The sequence below is a fragment of the Colletotrichum costaricense genome (assembly GCF_030867565.1).
Source record: "Colletotrichum costaricense strain IMI 309622 chromosome Unknown Scaffold_19.1, whole genome shotgun sequence".
Taxonomy (NCBI): domain Eukaryota; kingdom Fungi; phylum Ascomycota; class Sordariomycetes; order Glomerellales; family Glomerellaceae; genus Colletotrichum; species Colletotrichum costaricense.
The window spans coordinates 423,592-444,724 of record NW_026848248.1 but is presented as its reverse complement, the minus strand read 5'-3'; the positions used below and the strand labels follow the sequence as shown (position 1 = coordinate 444,724).

The following is a 21,133-nucleotide window of genomic DNA, read 5'->3' as shown; positions in this document are numbered from 1 at the left end:
CATCTAAGTAGGTTTTGATCCAGTGACCTAGAGTGTTAGAAAGCCGATGTTGGAAACGTTCTTCAGCACTTAAGGGGTGTGCGAAATAAAAACGATTTTGACGATAGCTTCAATTGCACGTCGTTGTTTGATCACCCATCGGCCAGATGTTCTATGGGGGTTTCAATACATATTAAACTTGCATTTGCTCTCCTTTCTCTCCCGACTCCAAGTCGTCAACGATGGTCTATACGGGGCAGACGGACGTACTAGGGATTCCAAGATTGGGCAGACATGCACACCACATTCAGACGTACAGACCTTCTGGGAATTACTTAGCAAACCGAATGTTTCCAAGCACGAGAAAGTGATTTTGATCACATTTTGGCCTATTCTTATTGTGTGTTAACACATCATCTCGGACTTGCCATCTGGTTGCAAGACTACTCGTAGAATAGGTAGCTGTAGCAAGAACCAGGGGCTGAGCGCACGTTCAGTGTCAATCGCATCCCCAATAATTACCATTTACCTCATCTCAGACCTTGCTCTTTAAAGGTTCAACTGGACAATAAGATGATAGTTCAACGCAAGAGTCGGGGAAAGTCCTCCTGCGGACGACGACGATCGTGTGATTGGGTCCAGACTCACTGACCACTGAGAGTGGAGAAGTGACAGTCGTCGACACCGGTCGGGGGCATGCAGAAGATTATACTTTTTCTGATGCTTGCAGAACGACTGCTTGAGCCGCAACGACCTTCAAAAACCGCTATTTTGGAACAATTGACCGACATTTTCCCGTTGCATCCCGTAACACGTTCCTGACATTCATGATTCGGTGACAGGACGGGACCTATGACGAGGTGCCAGGATGACAACACACAGCGAGTCATCTGACTGGCTGAAGGGGACAGAGTGGCCGCACTACTGCACTACCTGAGTAAGCAGGATTTTTTTTCTTTTTTGGCCCCAGCCAGCTCCGGGTCGCAAGGCGCGCCAGATCTGACATCATGGACACGGTAATGATTTGCAGGCACGGATGCTACAGGAACAATCAAGAATGGCACGCGCATATGTCTGTGGCGTTTGTTTCGCAAAATGAAATTTGTTGTATTACAACCGTCTTTGAAAGGGGAGAATTTTCGAGAGAAAATGGGCTTGTTCAGTGAAGCCCCCAAAACACACTGTTCTAGAGTGGTCTATTGGTACAAAACGCAAATCGCCAGTTCGTCTAATGCAATCCTATCGTTACACATCAATCCATCTATTTGGTGACATCCTTGAGGTAGCTGTTGTCATGGTCAGTGAGTGAGTCTTGAGTGAGATGTTGAGTGACAGTGAAAACGTACGCAATGAGGTCGTTGCGGTCCTTCTCCTTCTTGAGACCACCGAACGCCATCTTGGTGCCGGGAATGTACTTCTTGGGGTTCTCGAGGTACTCGAACTGTACGAAGGCTCGTGGTTAGCAGAGCAATCAGATTGAACGTCGTCGGAAGAGCTTACGAGAGTCTGGTCGTTCCACTCGATGCCCTTCTTCTTGTTGGCGTCGGTGTAGGAGTAACCCTCGACGGAACCGGTCTTGCGGCCCCAAAGGCCGTGCAGAGCAGGGCCGATCTTGTTGCCGCCGTCGGCCTCGACGGTGTGGCACTGAGCGCAACGGGTCTTGAAGAGGTTGGCACCCTTCTTAGCGTCACCTAGATTCCTCGAGGTCAGTTCACTGGTCTGGGTAGGTGATGTGTATTCCGCGACAGATTTCGTTGTTCGCTTGGATTGAGTCCCGATGAGAGCCCGACCACCCATAGTGAGCACTCGTCATGAGCGTATACGCTGCTTCGCCGCCCCTGTCGACGCCTCCTTGTGTCTCGCTCATCGGGCCCCTGTTTTTTGCCCCATCAAGCGAGATGCCAGGAAATTGGCGCAAGATGTCGGAGGTGCTAGGAGAAACGAATCGCAGAGGACGTAGGTGTCGCACGAGGTGAAATCGAAGCCGGATTGGCCCGCGAAGCAGTTCCGAACCGTTCCAGACTCAGCGAGGGTAACTTCGCTGCTCAATGGCTCGTGGCGGATTGAGGCGCTCGGAGGGTTGGGCAATCATCGGGATCCGCAAAGCAAAGCGAAAACGGACGGAGAAGACGGCGCGCGCGCGTGAGGTGAGAGAGACTTACCACCAGCCATTTTGACGGATTATAGGATAATTAAAAGGATTCGAAAAGGGGTATCAGGTAGAAGGTGCAAAAGAAGAATGTCTTTTGCAGGTCGTCAAGTAGGTCGTTTGGGGTGTAGATGGTTGAGAGTGAGGAATGGAGGAAGAAGGGGGAGAGAAAAACTTTTAGAATCGGATCGGACCAAGTAAAGAAAAAGACGAGACGACAGTACGGCAAAAAAAGGCTATCCGATTTTAATTATGACAACAACCCGGCGGAAAGGCACCTGGCGACGTACCCAGCACACGCCGCAACGAGAGAAAAAAAGCCTGGAATGAGCTCACTGAACCTGGGTACCGCGGCGCACAAGCCACACAGTGTGGCGACGCGACCGCCAATCAGATGTGCAGCATTGGTCAGAAGGTGATGCGTCCGGGGGTCGCTACCCGGGCAAAACCGGATACTGCTCCCGGAAGAACGCTTTCTCCGCTGCGCCTCGGTGTTTTGGTGACGGGACCAGCTCGCTTTTTGGCCAGGTCAACGACTCAACCAACGGGGCGGCGCGGCGGGCCAGCGGGGACCTCTGTCGGTGTCCCTGCCACTAGCAATTTTTTTGGTCTTTTATCTCTCACTTGTTCCTCTTAGGCTGTCGCCAACATCCCGTTTGCCGAGCTTCGACTGGGATTCCTCAATCTGCCCATATCCGTGCTTTCTGGCCTCTTCCACCTCGGCGTCTGTTTTTTCCAGATCCCGAACTGTCAATCTTGCAGCCAATAATAGCTGTAGTGTTAATGCTGATGCTGCTACTCCGTACACACGAGACAGAGTAGCCGTATGGTCATCGCGATCGTCCATTGAAGTGAGCAAGGGTGGTTTTTCCTATGGGTCAGGTACGTACCCGTACATGCGCCCAGATGCGCGATGGGGGTAGTTCGGCGACCCATTAGCTTCCAGCCTCTCATCATACCTTACCTGAGCTCCACTGTAACTTTTTGGAGCAAAGAAATTCTTCTGGAGCTTCGATTTTTCCAGCCCCGACCGATCCTGCCGGCGCGCACCTGATGATCCCGTTGATCCATACCAGAGCCTCAATGACGCTGTGAAACAGACGCCTGACCCCCGAAAGTCTAAACCATCGCCGTCCAGGTGACCTACTTTGTTCCTTGACCGCCGTCCTTCGCAACGTCGGCAAACATCGGGCAAGGCAACGTTGCGAGGGTCCAGCACCATTTCTTTGCCGCCGCTGCTTTTATAGTGGCAAACCAACAATATCAATGACGACCTCGGCCACAACCCTCCTCCCCAGGTTCCTCCTCCCGGCCTTGAGCCCCATGTGGCGCGTAGCAGCGACCTCTACCGGTCGGCCGGCCGTAACGGGGGCCTCGGCGGCGCTCCGCCGGAACGCGGTCTGGACGATTCGGTACGCCTCGTCCAAGCCGACAAAGGCGGGCCAGAAGGGACCCCTCATCCTCGAGAAGCCGGCCAAGTTCAACCCGCCCTCCCACGGCGCCCGGTTGCCCAAGAACAATGGCCCGAAGCACTATGGCGGTCCGCTCAGCAACCAGGAAGTTCGCGCCCAGCGCACACGCGAGTATCCCGGCATGATGGCTCCCGAGGGGACGTGGGCGCATTGGTTCTTCAACAGCCGCAAAGTCCACCTCTTCATCTCCCTGGTCAGTAGAACTCAGTGTTCCTCCACTGGCAGGAACACACATATGCGGGCCGTAGCTTGTTTGGACCAATGGGTTTAGCTAACATTGGATCCTCTAGGGAACACTCACGACGCTGGCCATCTCGACGTTGGTCCTCAACTTTTCCCAGACATCCCCGTTCAAGCACCTCCTGCCCCCCGCCTCCGAGATCTGGAGCAGCCCCATCCAGTTCATCCGCACATGGGTACATGTGATGCAGCTCCACGAGCGCGACCGTAACGAAAAGGCCATTGCCGCGCACTCGCGCCACACCGACGACGTCGCGAAGCGTCAGTACTACCGCAAGGTCCACGGACTGGACAAGGAGAACCCCATTGCCAACTTTTTGGGCATGAAGGAAGAGTCGGAGGAGGACAAGGCTGTGGCCGCTGCCGCGATGGAGGCCTCGCCCGTGGCTGGAGACGCCGAGGCGACGGCACCTGCAGAGAACGAGCAGAGGAAGAAGTGGCTTGGCATCTTCTAATTAAGATAAGAGAAGAGAAACCCATCCATGTGTAAGATGTAACGGGGGATGAGCACGCTATTTTTGTAATATACCCTCCACCGAACCATGTACAACATGACATTACAAACCAGAACCGCCAATTGGTATCATGACTTTTGTCTTTCCATTGCCCATCCTGACATATCGCAAAACGTTAAACCCCTTCCTCAAGCCCTAGGGATCGAACCCTTAGGCCAGCTCTACCGCGGCAATCGCCTCCAGCACCTCGTCCGCGACGCCCCCCTTCTCCAGAACCTTGGAGATCATCCCCTCAATCACGTGTACCTTGGTACCTCCTATAGGCGGCTTCCAGACTCCCTCCGCGGCCTGTCCCTGCGCAGCCGGCGGGACTGCCGGTGCCTTTGACGGTGTGCCCGCAAGACCGGTAGCCGGATTCACAGAGTTGGGAACGCCGGGCGCCGTCAACCTCGAAGGCGGGTCGACCGTCCGCACGGAGAGCAGCTTCAGCTGGCGACCGTTAACGTCCATTCCGTCAGTCGAGGTGGCTGTCTTCTCCTCGGCGACCGAGACCGCCAACGCCGACTCCGCGACGGCGAGCTCCTCGCGCGCGGGGTCGAAGATGACGTTGCCGCCGACGGCGATGACGAGCAGTGTTATGGGCGGGCGCGAGCCGCCGTTGACTGGTGCGCTGCCGTCGCGGGGGTACAGGAACGTCGAGGCCTGCCAGTCGTCGTCGAACATGGGGTCTTCGTCGCCCTCTGACTTGAGGCGCGGGAGGCGGGTTGCGAGGAGCGAGAGGTGGGTTGTGAGTGAGAGGAGGGGCAGCGGGTAGGATAGAGGCGGGGAGATGAGGAGGATCTATTGGGATAGTGTGTTAGCGTCTAGTCTTCAAAGAGACAACGGTGTGTCTGTGTGTGTTGGGGGAGGAGATTGGGGGACAAACGTCTAGGTAGAGCTTCCAGTGGAACCGACTGTTGATCCGTAGCTTCTTGGTAAACTCTCCGTCAGCGAGCAACGCTTCGCTGAGCATGTTGGCAAGGAAAACAGTCGCGGCGTCGTCCTCCCTGGAGGCCGGGATCTCGACCGTTATCTCGAGCCAGTCGTTGTTGCCCTTAACCTCCTCCTTCTTGCCCGCGTCTTTCCTCGTCTCTGGAGACTCCTCGCCGTCTACGTCTGCGCCAAACGGGCTGGCCGTCTTCTCGATCTCCGCCTTGACGCCTACGATGGCCTCCGTGCCATCGGAGAAGCAGATGCGCGCGCTGCCGTTGGTGCCGGGAAGGATGCCCGTCTCTGCGGTCAGGGGGCGGAACTGGTTTGCCTTGCGGCCGTCTGGGCGGATGGGCGGCGTGAGGGAGAGGGTCGAGTGGAGGTAGGCGAGCTCTGCCGGGGAGAGCAGAACCTGCTGTGCAGACGCCATTGCTTTCTCTAGGTGTGGGGTTTTTTCTCTGTTTTCGTCCCTGTTCGCAGACTGGGTATAGTACTCGCGGAGTTTCGTGTAGTTCCTGTTCGAGCTTGCAACAGCTCAATGTCTCGTCAATTGGTCGTGGTTTCAGGGAAGCTCGATTTTTTTGGCGGGATGTGGTCGCAAAAAGTTGGTAGGATTTGGGCTTTCTACCGAGCAAAGTCAAAGGAAGCAGGGGTTTTTTGATGGTGGGGTCCGCGGGGTGTGGGGCCGGCCGGTGCGAGCTGTCCGGATCGGTGGTTGTGGCGTGAGCTGTGGCTTGAACGGACGTCCACGATCAACGGCTTTACACGGGTTGAGCTTCACACGTCCACGTTCTTACCTCCAATATGCCCACTTGGACGAATTCATTCTCGCATTATGATTGAGGAAATATTGGGGACCAGGGAGCTTCTGCATTCCGCTCAAGTGAGCACTTAGAGACGCGTCCGCGGGGAGGAACATTCAACACAAAACATGGAGTTTGGATCTTCAGCTCTACAGATTATCACCATACAGGTTTTTTCCAAAGTTTCTACTCTGACATATCTCTACACCGCACTGCTTAGCGTAACTTCATGTTATCATGCTATCTTTGTCCACTAAGATCGAGACGGGATTGCCAGTCTCAAAGGCATCTAATCGATCCCACGAAAATGGTTCTGATGTCTGGAGGCTAAGAACTCTTCTATAGAGTCTCAGGAGCTTACTTACATCTGGGTCTTTAGATATCACGTTTGCGTCAGATCTTTGAATAGTTCTGAAGATATACTTGGTACTAGTCAAACACGAATTCATGGCGCTTGTCGAGCTCTCACTTCCACAATACGGCCACTCAGTCTAGGCTTGAGAGCCATAGTATGATAACGCCAGTCAACGTATCCTATTCCGTTAATCTTGTGCTCATGCCAGACTGTTCCAGTTCTCAATTCGGCTGTTGCCATGGGCATGGCATAGCGCCTTTCAAGATCGCCCATATCAGATCGCAGAGAAGACACCACCCTCAAAGGAAAGAAATCTCGAAAATTGCCAACGACATTGGAGGAAACCCGTCATATGCGACGAAATTGAGGAAGCAACAGAGTTCTATTCCATATCCTTGCTGGTCGTGCCTGCTATCTTATCTAATCTACTCGGAAACCTTCATTTACAGTTGGCAGCCGGCTCAGACAAAGCTTAAGAAGTGATAGCGACTGGCAGATCTGAGCCACCAAACTATAAACGATCCACTTCAAAGATAATTAATAAGAGTATACGTGCGGTATGTAAACTCTCATGAAAGCTGTAGGGAGCTGTCACCACGGAATACGATGCATTGTCTATCCTAGGGTTACGAGCCAAGACTTGAATTCGTTTTCCCCCCGATTCACTCACGATGTCTACACTATGCCAATGCTTCTCTACATTTAACTCTATGTAAACGGCTAGTGAGACACAGCTTTGTGCTCGCCAATATTTGAGTAATAGTTCCTACTCATTGACTCGCTTTCCCGATGATCTCTTGATACTCAGATATACCGGACTGAGTATCACAGCTATGGAGAGAATATCTACGTGATCATGCCTACTCCCAGAGAAGGATGGAACAGCTCCTCGATCGATGGAGGAGACGATAAACTGCAGCAGTCGAGTAATTGAACCACTGCAAGTGACTTCAAAGGTCGCGATTGCCTCCCTACTACTTCCCCAATAGCGAGCGTGATTAGAAAGTTTGAATCTCTCTCAGTGGTACTAGTTGAACAGTACAATACCTCTCACGTTTGGGAATGTTCACTGGGACTTACTTTTCTTCTCGTTAAGTCGGGGCTTTCCCACACTCTTGCTTTCTCCCTTTTCTAGCCTCAAGAATCTGATGCTCATCCATGACGACGACACCAGAGGCCCGAAGCGACTGGGGAGACTCTTCCCGCCGCTCTACGAAGCGACGTATATGCAGCTGAAGTGAAACAGAAATTCAGGCTAGCTTTGAGTCTCTTGCGAACATTAACACCGGAGGTAACTTGTCATCATCGTAGACACTTCAGTCAAGCATTTGCACAGCCAAGCTGAGAAAGCGTTGTCTTTGCCACGGAAAAGAAAAAAGAAGGAAAGAGCCCCAGATAGCCAATTGCAACCCACCTTCCCTTGCCATCCTCGTTGCTGTCAGCAGTCATCAAACCCTCAACCCCCACGCTGGACGAAGCTATTCCAGGCTAATGTCTGATTCACTTCACACTCCTTCCAGAGCGTGTCTGTATCTCGACGAGCCGCCTCTACGTTGACCCTCCCTCCATCGCTTACAAGGCACATCCAGTAGCCAAATTCATGAGGTAGAAGACATTCAGCTGTGGAGTTCCATCCTTGTCATCGACGAAGTATCTTCTCGATTCCACGATAACTCCGGAGCAAACCCCGAGCTCCAATGGCCGTCATCCCCCGGCAGGGTCTGATCTAGGCCCTCGATCATGCAAAGCCGGTCTAACGGAGAGACGTGACGGAGGCCTGCGCTTTCATCTGAGAAGGGAGGTCACACCTATGATGGAGATGGAAACACCCACGGTCGAGGATTGCATGATCGTGGCGCATCATCTGTCGGGTGACTGCAACTGTGCAGGTAGAGGGACAGAGTGAGACGCCATGGGTAGGTCTCTGCCCTCAAGTCTTGTATTTATGCCAGTCGGCGCGGTGCAGGTTCGTGCGACATGCCAACTTGTCTTCCCGCCATCCATGAACACTCACTCCGAGCTCCTAATTCCAGCATGTGAACATGTCTTCAGGGGCTGTTCACTCACTCGCAAAGGAACCCGAATCAGTCTCTGCGATATTGCGTGAGTTTGCCAATATGGCACCATGAATGATAGAGGACAGGCAGCCTTCCAGACGCATAGGTGGTCATATCGCTTACTGGATTCGAGACCCAGAAGACCACAGTATTCGAATTGTTTCTGTTTCGTCACCGTGATGCTTACAAGAGAATCTCCCCCGCAGCTAGACAAAGGGGAGGAATTCTTCGCACTCACCAACATGGACAAATTTGAGAGAGCTAGAAAAAAAGTCTCTCCAACAAACAAAAGAACCCTAGTAAAAACCCCGAAATCTATGACCCGTACGATCTTCACCCCTGGCGCCATCTAGATTGCCCGACCATCGCTTCACCCATCCCCGACGTCGACGTGTGAATACACTAACGAACATCCAAAATTGCACTCCTTAGTCCTCCTCCGAGGCTGATCTCCTCCCTAAGATGGCACTCGGCAGCCAGACCGATCTGTCTCTAACCGAGATACGCTTCCTTCATCGTGATGAGACCTGCATGAAGAAAACGATCCGGTCGATTCGTGGAGCACAGCGCGTGTACGGGTCCCTCCGCTCTTGCACGTTCACACTAGGAGACGTACGTCCAGCTGCTCTGCCTATCCCAACTGCGCAGCAGCAGAAATCCTTGCTCGCCGGAGAGTAAGCCATCACGCCAAAAGGCCTCACGGTCCACGGATGCTGGCATTCTCGACGCGATCTCCCGTCTCTCCCCTCATCGTCGGCATAGCTGAAAGGCGTCTCGGTGGCCTTGCACGACCCAGAGGCTAGGCAAGCCGAGCTGGTTTGATGCGCGGGCACCCGCATCCTCGTCCCATCCTCGGCAGACCGAAAGGCAAGGGAGGAGAAGAAGCGCCGCCACAGCTCGCCGCCGTGCTATCATCCCCGAATCGAAAGCTGCGACCTCCCGTCTTTTGCTTCCTGATATTCCAGGTAGCCGTAGCTTAGCTTCTTCCCCTCCTCCTCCAAAGCATCAAGCACCGAGCTCCCCCCATCGCTCCACATCCCACCGGTGTGGAGCCCAGCTCCCGCGCCGGAGGCTCGCCTTACCGGCCAGCAACATGCGGGCATGGCATGGCGTGGAGAGAGAAAGAAAAAGAAAGCCCGGAGACGGGGGGACCCTCATCGGTGAAGATTGGCAGTCTGTGCGACAGCTCACCGGCTGTTTCCGTCACAATCCGTGCTTTCTTTTTCTTCTCAAATTCTCAATTCTTGTTTCTCCCCAACCAACTGCCGTTGTGAATCCAAAAAGTCGAGCGCCATGGCAAAAAAAAGTGCCAGCTTGCCAAGGGGTGTATGATGTATCACCTCCGAGACGCCCCCGGTCTCTGTTTCTTTGCAAACTCCCATCGATCATACCAGTATCTTGCCCGCGGCCGCAGCCCCTGTGCGCCCCTGACTCTGGGCTCCTTCTCAAATTCTCACAACTTCAAAGCCGTGTCTACCCATCTGGACAAGATCAGCAATCTGTATCAAATAGCCGGTTAATGTCCGTTAGAAACAAGAGCTCAAGGGGTGTGTTTTTCTTCACTGATCAACAAACCCCGAACTCCTGTCCACCTCGAACAGGGGGGGCAGTGAGATGACAGGGGAAGTAGAGTATGAACGGACGGTCTAGGCCCGGCGGCTCGGGAGATGGACGGGTTCCATTGATTGGATCCCCCCAAACACAACTCCGTGGTTCCTCGCCGTTAGGTCCGGCCGGGGCCTTGCAAGGAAGGCCGCAAGAGAGATAGAGAGAGAGAGGGAGCGCGCGCCCGTCGCGGACGGAATCCGGCCCAAATTTCAGAGGAATCCCCATTCCCCAATGAAAGCTCGCTGACAGCTTGCCAGGGCTCTCATCCTACCCCCCGGTAGCCCAGAAATGAGCCTCAAGATGAAGTGATGAAAAGCAGTGTTGGTGATCTGTAAGCCAACCAACAATAGCTCGACAGCGCCCGCTCTCGAGCGAGAACTGGACTGCATTAGCAAGGATCGATTCCCCTTGACCTTGGTCCCAGCCAGAGGGAAATGCCCCTGGCAGATTCGGCAGGAAACGAAATAGCAAAAAGAAATGCCGAAGCAGGAACGAAGATGACCACCTCTCATTGGACTGCTGACCGGGCTTTACCTCCTTATTCGCCAGGGCTGGACCGGCTCACGGCTCACCTGGCTCGGTGACCTTTTCCCCCACTAACCCATCATGGATCAAAGATGGAGGGGTGTTTTCTGCGATAAGAAATATCCCTTGAGGCTGGCTGACCCGACGGTGAGATGATGGTTGCCTCTTGCAAAAAAAAAAAAAAAAAAAAAAAAGCAGGTTGAGAGCAGGAAAGTTTCTGCTTCATCAGGAGGACGATGGCTAAGGGCCAGGTGAGCCAGAATCGGTTCTATCGTTTCCCAAAGAGGTGTGTATGAGAGACCACCAGCAACACATAAGCCGCCTGCCTTGTCATCAGCCCCCTTCCTGCGCCTTTCCTGCTCACGGTGTGGCCCGGTCAGCCCGGTCTGATGCAGGCCACACCTTCAATAGTCCAAGTCGGGACAGCACCAAGCCGGAGTGGGGAGCCCACAGGCGTGGAACGGCTGGATGTGGACGTGAGTGTAGGAAGAATCTTAGCTGAGCGTCTATTGTGTGTACTTTTGCCCCTACATTGGCTTGGGTGGCGAGAAGGAGAAGGAGATGGAAGGAGGAGGAGGCCGCAGAGGGAAATGACCCTACCCTACACTTGGCTCTGGGAGGCAAGATGGGCTGTTGAATGTTTGGCGTCGAGTGACTGAGTGACTGGTCGACGATGGCTGCACAGTTGAAATGGAGGGGTCGCAACCACCACACACAAGATTGGTGCAGAAGTATGGGAGGCAAGCCCGGCGCGAGGGTGTCTGCAAGGTTTAGCCCCCCCTTTCTCCTCACCCTCTCTCCCTACCTAGAAATGGGACGACAGTGGTGTCGATGGTCGGAGTTCGATGGTGGTGGCCGGGAATCTGCACACTCGTGCATCCCGTCACAGATGCGTGCCTCTCCTTTGGGACAGAGCGTGGGAGGAGGAGAAGGGGGGAACAGGCCACATGGCGCCGTGGGCAGAATAGATAGCTAGTTCAAGACAAAGCTGAAGGCTTTTTTGGAGCGGACCTTCTTCTCACTCTCGTCGACCGGCGATGGTTGCTTGGTGGCGTTAGACTTGTCATTTCCTCTTGCTTTTCGATTCTAGTCTAAGCACTTGGTTGTCTGCATATCGGCGTGGTTTCCAAGCAAGGGGTGGAGGGGAATGGTTCGATTGGATTTGGATGAGTGAGGATGGTCTCTCGTTCATGCTTCTTGTCTTCCTTTCCTTGTTATTGTACGCTGCCGAGACGCTGAGAGAGAGAATGTTTGACATTTCGCCACAAGAAGAGAAAACACGCCCACGAAAGAAGAAGAAAGCTGAGACTTACGAGGCCAACGGCGTCGAAGCGACCCTGCGGCGCGTGGTTTCGCGTTCCAGACGGGACACCACCCAACGGCGTCTTAACACCGGAACCGTTTGAAAAGAAAGGGTAGAATAATACCTCCATAGCAGAAGCGAGATGCAATACATGCCACTTGTAAAGTTGTAGATCCCTAGCTTCACACCAGCAGTCGATCAACGTAGGTTACGTAACATTCACAGCGCGCAAGGCGAAAAAATAAAAGACTCAAGGAGAGGATGACCAGAGAGATGGTGTCGTCTATCACGATGTTTCCGAGACATTGCAACGCCCTCTCAATTTCCAAAGGCATACCTACCATCTTCGAATAGGCGCAGCTGATTAGACCCAGGCGGTTGAGACGGAACCAAAGGCACGTACTCCTTTTCGCCTGCTACGACCCTACGATCCTACTACCCCAACCTCACTTTCATTTCGTCGACGGGGGGCAGGCAAAATGCAGGACAACTCTTGCGTAACTCCAAAAAAATTGTGAGATGATATGGACGTATAGCACGATCACCGGCAGGCTCAAGGACCATTAAAGAAGTGATGAATGATTGGATACTCGCCGCTGTCGTCAGTTCTAGCCTCCAGGCCTCTGCAACCCTCCCTTCCCCCTCACAAAAGTTGACAGTTCTCGGAGGGCGCCGCCAGGGTATCACGGACCAACTGCGATGCGAGGGTTACGAGCCTCCCGAGCTCTCACCAGTGACCGAACCCATCATTGCCTTGCCTGCCTGTCTGCCTGCCCCAGAAACAGTCAGGACTGCGGTACCATTCGTGTAACACCAAATCCCGAACCCCTCTCGCCCAAAGCATGTCGAAATAATTGAGCGATGGACAACTCGCCCCCCTCATTCGAGTCGACTTGACGTTTCGAGTAACGTGAAAATGACATAGATAACAAGAGTTATCAGCTGGATGATAATGGCTCAAAGACCATACATGAAAAAGAGTCCCACAATGCCAAACTACCCGCATATCAAGTTCCTATCAACAAGGCCTCGCAGACCGAGACAAGTTTGTTTACTGCCCGCAGTCCAGTCCCACACAAAAAACGCAACGCCCGCCCGCTCGCCGCCGTCGCACCCCGCAACTTTTGTCAGTTATCACGACCGTTGCGTCAGATAGTCCTAGTCCTAGCACCATAAAATATTCCTTTCGTTTTCTGCCCGGACCAGGCGTGGCCAGGTGAAGTAAGCGCTGTCCGAAGCGTCGTAGAGCCCTCCCCCCCCAAGAAAAACCCCTTCTCTTCCCCCACACCCCCTGGAATTAAGCAGCAACCAGGCTAGAACGGCAGTGTCGGTCCTGTCGGATACGATAGTGTCCGGAGACTAGGCTGGGGGTGTCGGTTTGGTTTGCCAAGCCACGCGTCCCTTTCACAGTCAATCCCTCTCAGTCTCTAGAGTCCTAGACCCTCTGGAGTTTGCTAGTCCGAAATACCTCTTACCCATCCCCCAGAAAGACGTGCTCGCTTGCTGATACCATCATCATACTTGTAACTTGACCGTAAGCTCGAGGCCTGTAAGAGAGCCCTCTCCCCCCACCTCCTCGACGGGCTCCAGGAGACGCTAAGCAAAGCAGTGAGTGCGTGATCGCCTTGGAAGCAAGGTAAACCCCAGGTCCCCAAGGCTCACGAACCCGTAATGCTTACGAGGGCAATAAGCAGGCGGGCAGGCAACCACTAGCTCTCGACCATGCTCACCATCAACCAGAAACTGCATTCTTACGGTGCCAATGGCCCTGACATGTTCGGATATGCACGTCGCCCGTTACGGTCATTCTCTCTCTCTCTCTCTCTCTCTCTCTCTTTCTAGTCTATCTATCCATGGTGCTTACTACCTATTCTCTTCTCGCTTCCTTCTGGATAAGCGATTGCAGTTATGAACAGGCCAACGAGGAGTTGCATCCGTTATTGCTGGCCTGCCTGCAGCTAACCACCCCCTGACAGATTGGGGTAAGAAAAAAAAAAGGAAACAGGGAAACGGCGGATGTGGGTTCGACCTTTTTCGTGCGTGGCTTTGGGGGGGATTTCAATAGTCGACAGGGCAGGGACTTGGATAGTGATGGTGTGGCGTTACGCCCGGAGTGATGCTATTCATGGATTGAGAGGCCTTTGCATTCTTTTCGTCTGATGTATCGCCTTCGTCCGAGTATCAAGAGGGGAAAAAATATGACTCCGGATAGACATGTTCAATTCGTGCAGTCATGCGATGGTGGTGGGAGATGTTCAGTTTGGCGTCTTCTCGCTGTCTAGTTAGATCAAAGCTGGTTTGAGCAGCACCCAAACTTGGGCTATAACAATGATTGAAAGGATCGTCAGTTGCTGTTTCTTTTTGCCAAATTGACATCGAAGCTAGAGACGCAACGGACTACGAGCATACCTATACAAACAAAGGTACTCCGTATACATACTACGTAATATGGATACAGCATAGAGAGGAATCCAAGCCTCAAGGATTCAAGCAAGTGGGCGGGCAAGCTTGGCTTTGTTGGTCGATGCGAGCCATGCGTCGGATGGCTCCACCCGTCATCTCGCCAGGAATGCGGGGAAGGAAATAACGTGACACGGAGATGCTCGTCGTTCAAGTCTCAAATTAAACCCCCCCCGAACGACGATTGCATCACCGCCCACTCAGTATGTCCGGGACTTGGACCACCACACTATCTGCGGAGTGATACCAGTGTGCAGACGTACGAATACAGAAAGATTGGCCAGTCTTCCCAATCCATGCTCATCGGTCAGCGGTCCTCGAGCCTTGAGAATGTGACCATCTCTCTCGTCGTCTTTTGGTTTGTCTCGCCATGCCTCCGCCGTTTCCCACGGACCCGCCCCGTTTGAGATGAAGGAGAGCCCACCAAGAATGCGGAGAAAGGAAAACGACAATTATCGTTTCGACGCAACACTTTACTGAACCGGCCCATTTGACACGAATAGTGGGCCCATCACCAGATCACTTCTCAGACTTGAAGTCCAAACGAGGCTTAGCAACATCACGCTCTTTTGATGAACTAACCCTTTTTCTCCGCGACCTACGCCGCACGAGCACCTTGTAAAAAAAGCAATAATCGAGTGAGACAGGAGCAAAGGCATGGGAGGTACATACATACATGGCCGCATGGGTGGGGTGGTGGTTGGCTTGATGACATCTGGGGTCATTCGGTAAACCCACTTGCGGCTTGAGTGTGCTTCTTGTCCACGATGAATAATGATGGGCCAAGCGTACGGATACCATCTGATTCCACTTGATACAGGGAACCGTCATGAGCCAATCAAGGGGGGTTACTCAAACCCCGAAATGAAGGTGAAGAGGCAGATGAGAGGCGGCTGACGCCGTCGAGCAAACCGACTAACACCAACATCGTTCGTCGCTATGGCGCGAGCATGCCTGGCTGTACATGTTTGCTATTGGCGCAGGAGGTGTTTGCCCGAGCCCATCGTCCACTCGCCTTCGAATCCAATACGGTGGGTTAGGCAACGGGAACAGAGCGGCCCTTCGCTTGAGGGCTCTCCCGCCGCCTGTGTCCCTCGCCATTGGGATTTTCAACATGCGTGGGTCGACACCACTTGCGCCTTGCTGTACCCAGCACAATTCTAGTCATGGCGGCGCGGACGCTCACCTCAGCGCGATACTCGGCGGCTCCTCCATGGGATTTGGGAATCATTGAGACTGGAGCCCTATGGGCGTCCACCGTCATAATATGAGAACCTCCGATGTTGTTGCCCAAATAAGACACGAAGTTGCAACAACGTCAACACCAAATGTCTGAGACTGTTGTGTAGGTATGATTCTCGTGAAGCCTGCGAGAACTTGAGTAGGTAGCGAAAGGGGCTGCAAGACGCCTCGCTCTGAGCCACTTTACGTCTCCTGCCGCCGCTTCTCTTCCAAATGGTTGACACGGCTGTCCGAAGACGGGCTATAGCAAAGGACTTGAATGGACAGGCCTCCCCTGCAGCTCCCGTCGCTCTCGCCAGTCGGCCATTTTCTTCGCACAAACTCCTGATGCTGTATCCGTAGCGTAGTTACACTGCATCTCCAACATATCGATATGACCAGGGCATAGATTGGTCAGTCTTCTCGCCAAGGGTTGGGACAAAAATTCAAAGAAAAATAGAGAGCAAAAGCGTGGGGGACGCTGAGCATGACAGAGGGGTGACTCTAAGACAGCGCCTGTCTGGTTGCTGACATAGGGGAGAGCAGAGGCCGAGAACAACGATCGCGCTTAATACATAGCAGCCAAGATCGAATCAAACCCATAATGGTGTCTGTGTGTAAATAACGTGCTCTGTGCTTCCGGAGGACACACCTGATTTGGCCCAAAGCAGAGGAAGTTGGTAACGTTGGCGACTCGAGTATTGCAGATTTTTTTTCTGCCTGTCCCTCAACGCCTTCAGGGGCGCAATTGACTCACACTTCGACATTGTTAAGCTCTGGAATTCCGCGCCCCGGACCCTGGAATTTTTCACTTCGTTAGCCGGCAACTCTGCTCCTGAGCTCCGGGGGTTCGGGGACTTGAATCTTGCCATGCTCCTTCAGGCCTGGTGAACTCAATCTGTCCGTACACTGTCCAGCGAAGTACGTGCCGCGCTCCACTACTGATATCGGATGAGATGGAACCTTTCTGTATGGTGCAGCGGCGCTCAACTATTTCGAGGAGTGAGCCATTTTGCTGCAAGGTAATTACGGGTTATCTGAACTTGGCCAGATTCGACGCGGCCGCGGTCTTGGTAAGCACGCAAATTCATAGCCAGATCTAGCGATTTGAGGAAAACCACTACGGCTCGACGTCTGGTCGAAAGAGTTGGGGAGTCTCCTGTTGCTTCGTCAATTACGTGCATTGCTGTCACACAACGATCGGCCGACGCCGTGATAGCCTCCAACTCGCCCGCACCTATCGAGCCAGCCCTCGATCATTAGTGGTGCCTTCGTCGTTTTCTGGTTGCGCATCGATAGCATAATTCCTGCTGTACTTGAGGGACTACGTCTTCGTTATACCAAACAAGGCTAGACCTGGCGTTGGTAATGAAGCTGTGGTTTTCGACTCGTCCAATGAGGTGCGGATAGTCACTGAGAAGATCTCAGCTTGGGCAGAAAAGAACGGTGTCACGGGGTGTCTGTGAGACATTGGAGGTGTTCTGGAGAATTCCAGCGGCAAGTACTCGTGATCATGCTGAACGTATCCGTACCGAGGACGACGGGTCAGTCAGGACCGCTTGATGCCATGCTAGCCCCAGTGATAGACAGCTGGGCAGATTTGCTGAGAGCGTGAGACCCTTCAGACTGAATATCATTATCAGGTATCTGCGTCGTCCTCAACGCCTGCAGTCTGCTTGTCGCTCTTGATCCACCTAGCATTGTCGAAGAGTCTAACGGGCCGAGTCTTGGGACCACAGCTAGAAATAAGCGGCGGCTCGGATTCAAGGGCCAGAAACCCAGGTGAAGTCTCTGCGATACTCGACGTCTGAAGACAGACCAAGATGGACATGGTCCGAACACGCCTTCTTTGACCTCCACCTGATCCCCAGTTCTCCTTTGCGGGCGGAGCAGGGCTAGTCCCTGTTTTTGCGCATGGCCCGTGTCAGGAACACGGCAATGCCTTCTCTAGTCTCGATTTTGAAGCTGCGGTGCGGCATCGATATCGAAACTGGTTCTCGGCATGAGGGATGACGATACGTAGATATCCTTCGTACGGATAGATACACAGATACTCCGTATTCTGTGCTCGATGCTGCAGCTTCATTCGGCAGCGGTCGTGAAGGGTTTGTGAGATAAGGGCTAGTACGGGACATTGCGGGATCATCGGCGTGCATTGAAATAAATGAAGACCCCCAGCTGCGCCCCCCCCCCCCCCATTTCGCCGGATCCGACCGAAATAATGCTCGGAGCATGGCTCGATCGAGACTGCCCTCACCTTCAGCTTAGAGCTACAAGCTACGGCATCTGGAAAAGCAAGATATCGGGCGAACGACGCTGCGGCTTCTTCATCGACTGCTTGCCGCAGGCGTGGGGGATGTGGTTGATCTGGGTTTCGCTGTTTCTCGTCTTGAACAATCCTTGGATTGACCTGTCCCACAACCAAGATACAGATAAGCGCAGCAGCTCACCAATACTGCAATGGCCAGGCCCGAGGCTGGCGCGACTGGTTCCTGCTTCAGCGCACCTACACCAACGGCGTTAGACGGGAGCCAGTGCGAATCCTTTGTTCCTAGCCCTCCACCCCGGCCGCAACTCGATCGAACTCTATTGCTTCCCTCATCTCAGCCAAGTCCGAGGCTCCCGCCTTCAAAGATTTAGAGTTGTATGTGGCAGATTTGGCAGAATCTCGTCTTCGTCGTTACGGACGCCGACAAATCCGATGCTATCTCATGTTCGCTCTCCCGAATGAGTTTGACGTATTTGCCGCGTCTCGTTAGGCAATAGAAAGGACTTGCTCGATAGCCGACTTGTAAATCTGGGCGAAGGGGCTATTCCCGTACGAGCGAGAATTCTCGCCTCTCAGGTATCTGTTCGCTCGCTCTGGGTCGAGTTGACTTGGCGCTTGAATGCGTCCCACTTGTGGGCGAAGCAGCACTATCTCGCGCGGGCGCAAAGCCCACGTAGCCCACGCCACACGCGTACTGATAACTTGAGGGCTCGCACTTATCCTCAGAATCCCACGCCAGATCGCTAGGAGCCGTCGGAGCACGCAAGGTTGGTTGCACTCAACCCCACAACCTCCCGGATATGAGTGGGTTGGTGGTTGGAGAGAGACCCAGGAACCTGATGCAGATATCAGCGGGCGGCGGATTAAATGATCATCCTGACGATGTCTCTGAGAAGTGTGCCAGTTCCTGGAAGAAGGGTCTCGGCGAGGTCGAAGCAAGCTGCGTGATTGGCTGTGTGCATAAGGAGATGGCTTATCTGAAGGGTGCCGCTACGTTGAAACCAAGCTAATAGGAGTCATGGGGTTCTTGTCTCTCTGCTATTGCCAGAGACATCAATTTCGTGATCGCAATGGCTGTTGCTATTTGGATCAGCGCTTTAATCAGATAGCCGCGGCAGCCTTGTCGAAAGAGCGGCCGGCACTCGAAGGACGATCACGGCGACAATCGCAAAGATGGCGGGATGGATCGTCTTGTTCGTCGGCCTTGATTGGCTTTCGGCGTTGAAGGTTGTGGTGAACGGCCCAAAGCTTCACCTCTCCCACTGGTTTGTTAGGTAACTGTAGATCCAGTCGCTCCGCAATGGAAGCCTCGTGAGTTTCCCAAGGTGGTTGCTTCGACAGCCGCAGGCGCTCCTACGTTAAGACGTCAGTACCCCCAAAGTGACGAAGGCGACGAACTCTTCTGATCCATAGGGGATCCAGCTCCAGGGTTAGGTCCTGCAACAATCCGTGATGCAGAAGCTGCATGAAGGGCCGCAGAATGCATGTTTGGGCGAAGGCGTCAGTACGGGTGGTCAGGTGGGCAACCTGGACGGCCTACTATGCCATCGGTCGACTCGGGAGGTAGGTATGGTGTTAGTGTGGGGAGGCATGTTGTGACGCTGATTTGTTCAACGTTGTGAGCCTGTTTCTCCTCCCCCGCCTCAAAACGTATGCGGGTGGTGGCCGAACCGGTTTAGCCGCTCTTGGCCCGCAGCAAATTCCAACTGCATGGATGGACGACCACTGAGGGCCTCAACGGAGATATCAACGGCGAATAGCGGCTGCAGACGATAGGAGCTTTTGGAGAGACAGTTGATGTGACGAACTTTCTCCTTATGTCACCGTTCTTGAGTCTCCACGGGTCCGTCGTCACGGATAGTGTCATAGTGCACCCAGCAGAACCGTGACACTGTAGCCTCCAGACGTGTGTCTGCGAGACTACTCCTGCCGTGCCGTTGGCCTAGGGCGGAGACATCGGGTTGTTGAAGCACAAGATCTCCGATACCCTTGACGGACTGGCTCCATAGTTATTGCTTGAGGAAGAGGAGTGCATCATGGGGGCGTACTCGGACTTTTGCGAGAGATTGGAATCGCTCCCAAGCTGCACTAGTTTTAGTTCCTAGGTCCGCATGAGCTAGGAAGACAGCATGTTTCGCAGTGTCTGTAACGTAGACGAATGGGCCAGGAAAACAGACGATGATGACAGTGGGCAGACCAGCCGATCGAGGGTGACATAGCTTCGGGGTGTTGTGATGCCACAGTATCAATTCGTATTTGAAGGGAGTTTGAGCGAGACTCCATGAGCGGACTTGCAGTGGTCCGTCGCGAGTTAACGTTTAGCTGTCATGCCAGGTTGACCTGGGTTTAGGCGGTCATGAGGATTGTATCGAAACTCTCGAAACCAGGACACAGCCTTCTTGACGAAGACAGCCGACGACGGGAATCTCGCAATGCTTCCAGGACACGACGAAATCTCAATTGCGTGCTGGGATGGACGGATAGCGATGGTCAACCCCAGGTTTTTGCTCTGACGCCACCCCACGACAGGATGGTGTTGATATTGGCGTTGGATCTGCACAATTTGGCTGGCAGCCAATGATGAGCCCGACGGCTTTTACCTGGTCTCTGACCCTCCCCTACCCTCGCGGCCTCATCCACCTCCTGCAGCAGGGTCGATCAGTTGCCGTTGTCGTTACGTGGTTGTGGTGGGCTAGAAGAGGGGAGTCGTCTTGAGACAGAAGCGGCGACACGAAAAGAGGCCGCTGCAGAAGCAGAGACACACGAAAACGTCAAGGTGCTTGGTTGGTTGGTTGCACCAGCATCCATCAGTTGTCTGAATTGTGAAGGGACCAGTCGTGTGTTGAGTTTGCCTTCTCCACTGGCTACCGCCATCGTAGTATTCAATGGCAGTCTGTCTTGGCCCGGCGTGTGTGGTGTTGCCGTCGCCGTTGGCCTCTCTTCACTGCCGCTCTGCCGCTCAAGGAAAATTCTCCAGTCTTTACAGAGTCACAGAGTAAAGTGGGCCATGGAGAAGGGGACGGCCGCTGTCGCTATTTTTGCGGATACCAACCCCCCACGCGGCTCCATGCCTCATATCATTCGACAAAGGACTGATTTGATTTCTCATGATCTTGGGCTGACACCCGTTGTGTCCATGTGTTTTTGGAGAACACCATAATACCAGCGACAACGAGAATTGCGAGGAAGCTGATGGTGACGGACACGGGGGATGTAGGGATTCGAAGAATGTTGGGAACCAATGGGGAGATTGAGGTTGAAGATTTTT

At 53.5% G+C, this 21,133-nt stretch overlaps 7 protein-coding genes across 7 annotated transcripts; 4 read left to right on the top strand and 3 right to left on the bottom strand.

Annotated features, from left to right (window-relative positions):
• Positions 1-1,240: 1,240 nt before the first annotated feature.
• CCOS01_13995 (cytochrome c) lies at positions 1,241-1,776 on the bottom strand (the record flags this gene model as incomplete). Its single annotated transcript, XM_060462139.1, has 3 exons — positions 1,241-1,265; positions 1,326-1,420; positions 1,480-1,776. The coding sequence occupies 3 exons, from the start codon at positions 1,774-1,776 to the stop codon at positions 1,241-1,243; spliced, it is 417 nt and encodes a 138-aa protein (XP_060307235.1).
• A 1,618-nt stretch (positions 1,777-3,394) lies between these two features.
• On the top strand, positions 3,395-4,295 carry CCOS01_13994 (uncharacterized protein; the record flags this gene model as incomplete). Its single annotated transcript, XM_060462138.1, has 2 exons — positions 3,395-3,793; positions 3,891-4,295. 2 exons carry the CDS (start codon positions 3,395-3,397, stop codon positions 4,293-4,295), a joined length of 804 nt encoding a protein of 267 aa, XP_060307234.1.
• Positions 4,296-4,505: 210 nt separating this feature from the next.
• On the bottom strand, positions 4,506-5,694 carry CCOS01_13993 (3' exoribonuclease family protein; the record flags this gene model as incomplete). The annotated part of the gene is made up of 2 exons (XM_060462137.1): positions 4,506-5,135; positions 5,221-5,694. The coding sequence occupies 2 exons, from the start codon at positions 5,692-5,694 to the stop codon at positions 4,506-4,508; spliced, it is 1,104 nt and encodes a 367-aa protein (XP_060307233.1).
• A 3,247-nt stretch (positions 5,695-8,941) lies between these two features.
• Positions 8,942-10,396, top strand: CCOS01_13992 (uncharacterized protein; the record flags this gene model as incomplete). Its single annotated transcript, XM_060462136.1, has 2 exons — positions 8,942-9,153; positions 10,345-10,396. The coding sequence occupies 2 exons, from the start codon at positions 8,942-8,944 to the stop codon at positions 10,394-10,396; spliced, it is 264 nt and encodes an 87-aa protein (XP_060307232.1).
• Positions 10,397-11,778: 1,382 nt separating this feature from the next.
• On the top strand, positions 11,779-12,018 carry CCOS01_13991 (uncharacterized protein; the record flags this gene model as incomplete). The annotated part of the gene is made up of 1 exon (XM_060462135.1): positions 11,779-12,018. One exon carries the CDS (start codon positions 11,779-11,781, stop codon positions 12,016-12,018), a length of 240 nt encoding a protein of 79 aa, XP_060307231.1.
• Positions 12,019-12,903: 885 nt separating this feature from the next.
• Positions 12,904-13,071, top strand: CCOS01_13990 (uncharacterized protein; the record flags this gene model as incomplete). Its single annotated transcript, XM_060462134.1, has 1 exon — positions 12,904-13,071. One exon carries the CDS (start codon positions 12,904-12,906, stop codon positions 13,069-13,071), a length of 168 nt encoding a protein of 55 aa, XP_060307230.1.
• Positions 13,072-15,411: 2,340 nt separating this feature from the next.
• CCOS01_13989 (uncharacterized protein) lies at positions 15,412-15,639 on the bottom strand (the record flags this gene model as incomplete). The annotated part of the gene is made up of 1 exon (XM_060462133.1): positions 15,412-15,639. The coding sequence occupies one exon, from the start codon at positions 15,637-15,639 to the stop codon at positions 15,412-15,414; it is 228 nt and encodes a 75-aa protein (XP_060307229.1).
• Positions 15,640-21,133: the final 5,494 nt, after the last annotated feature.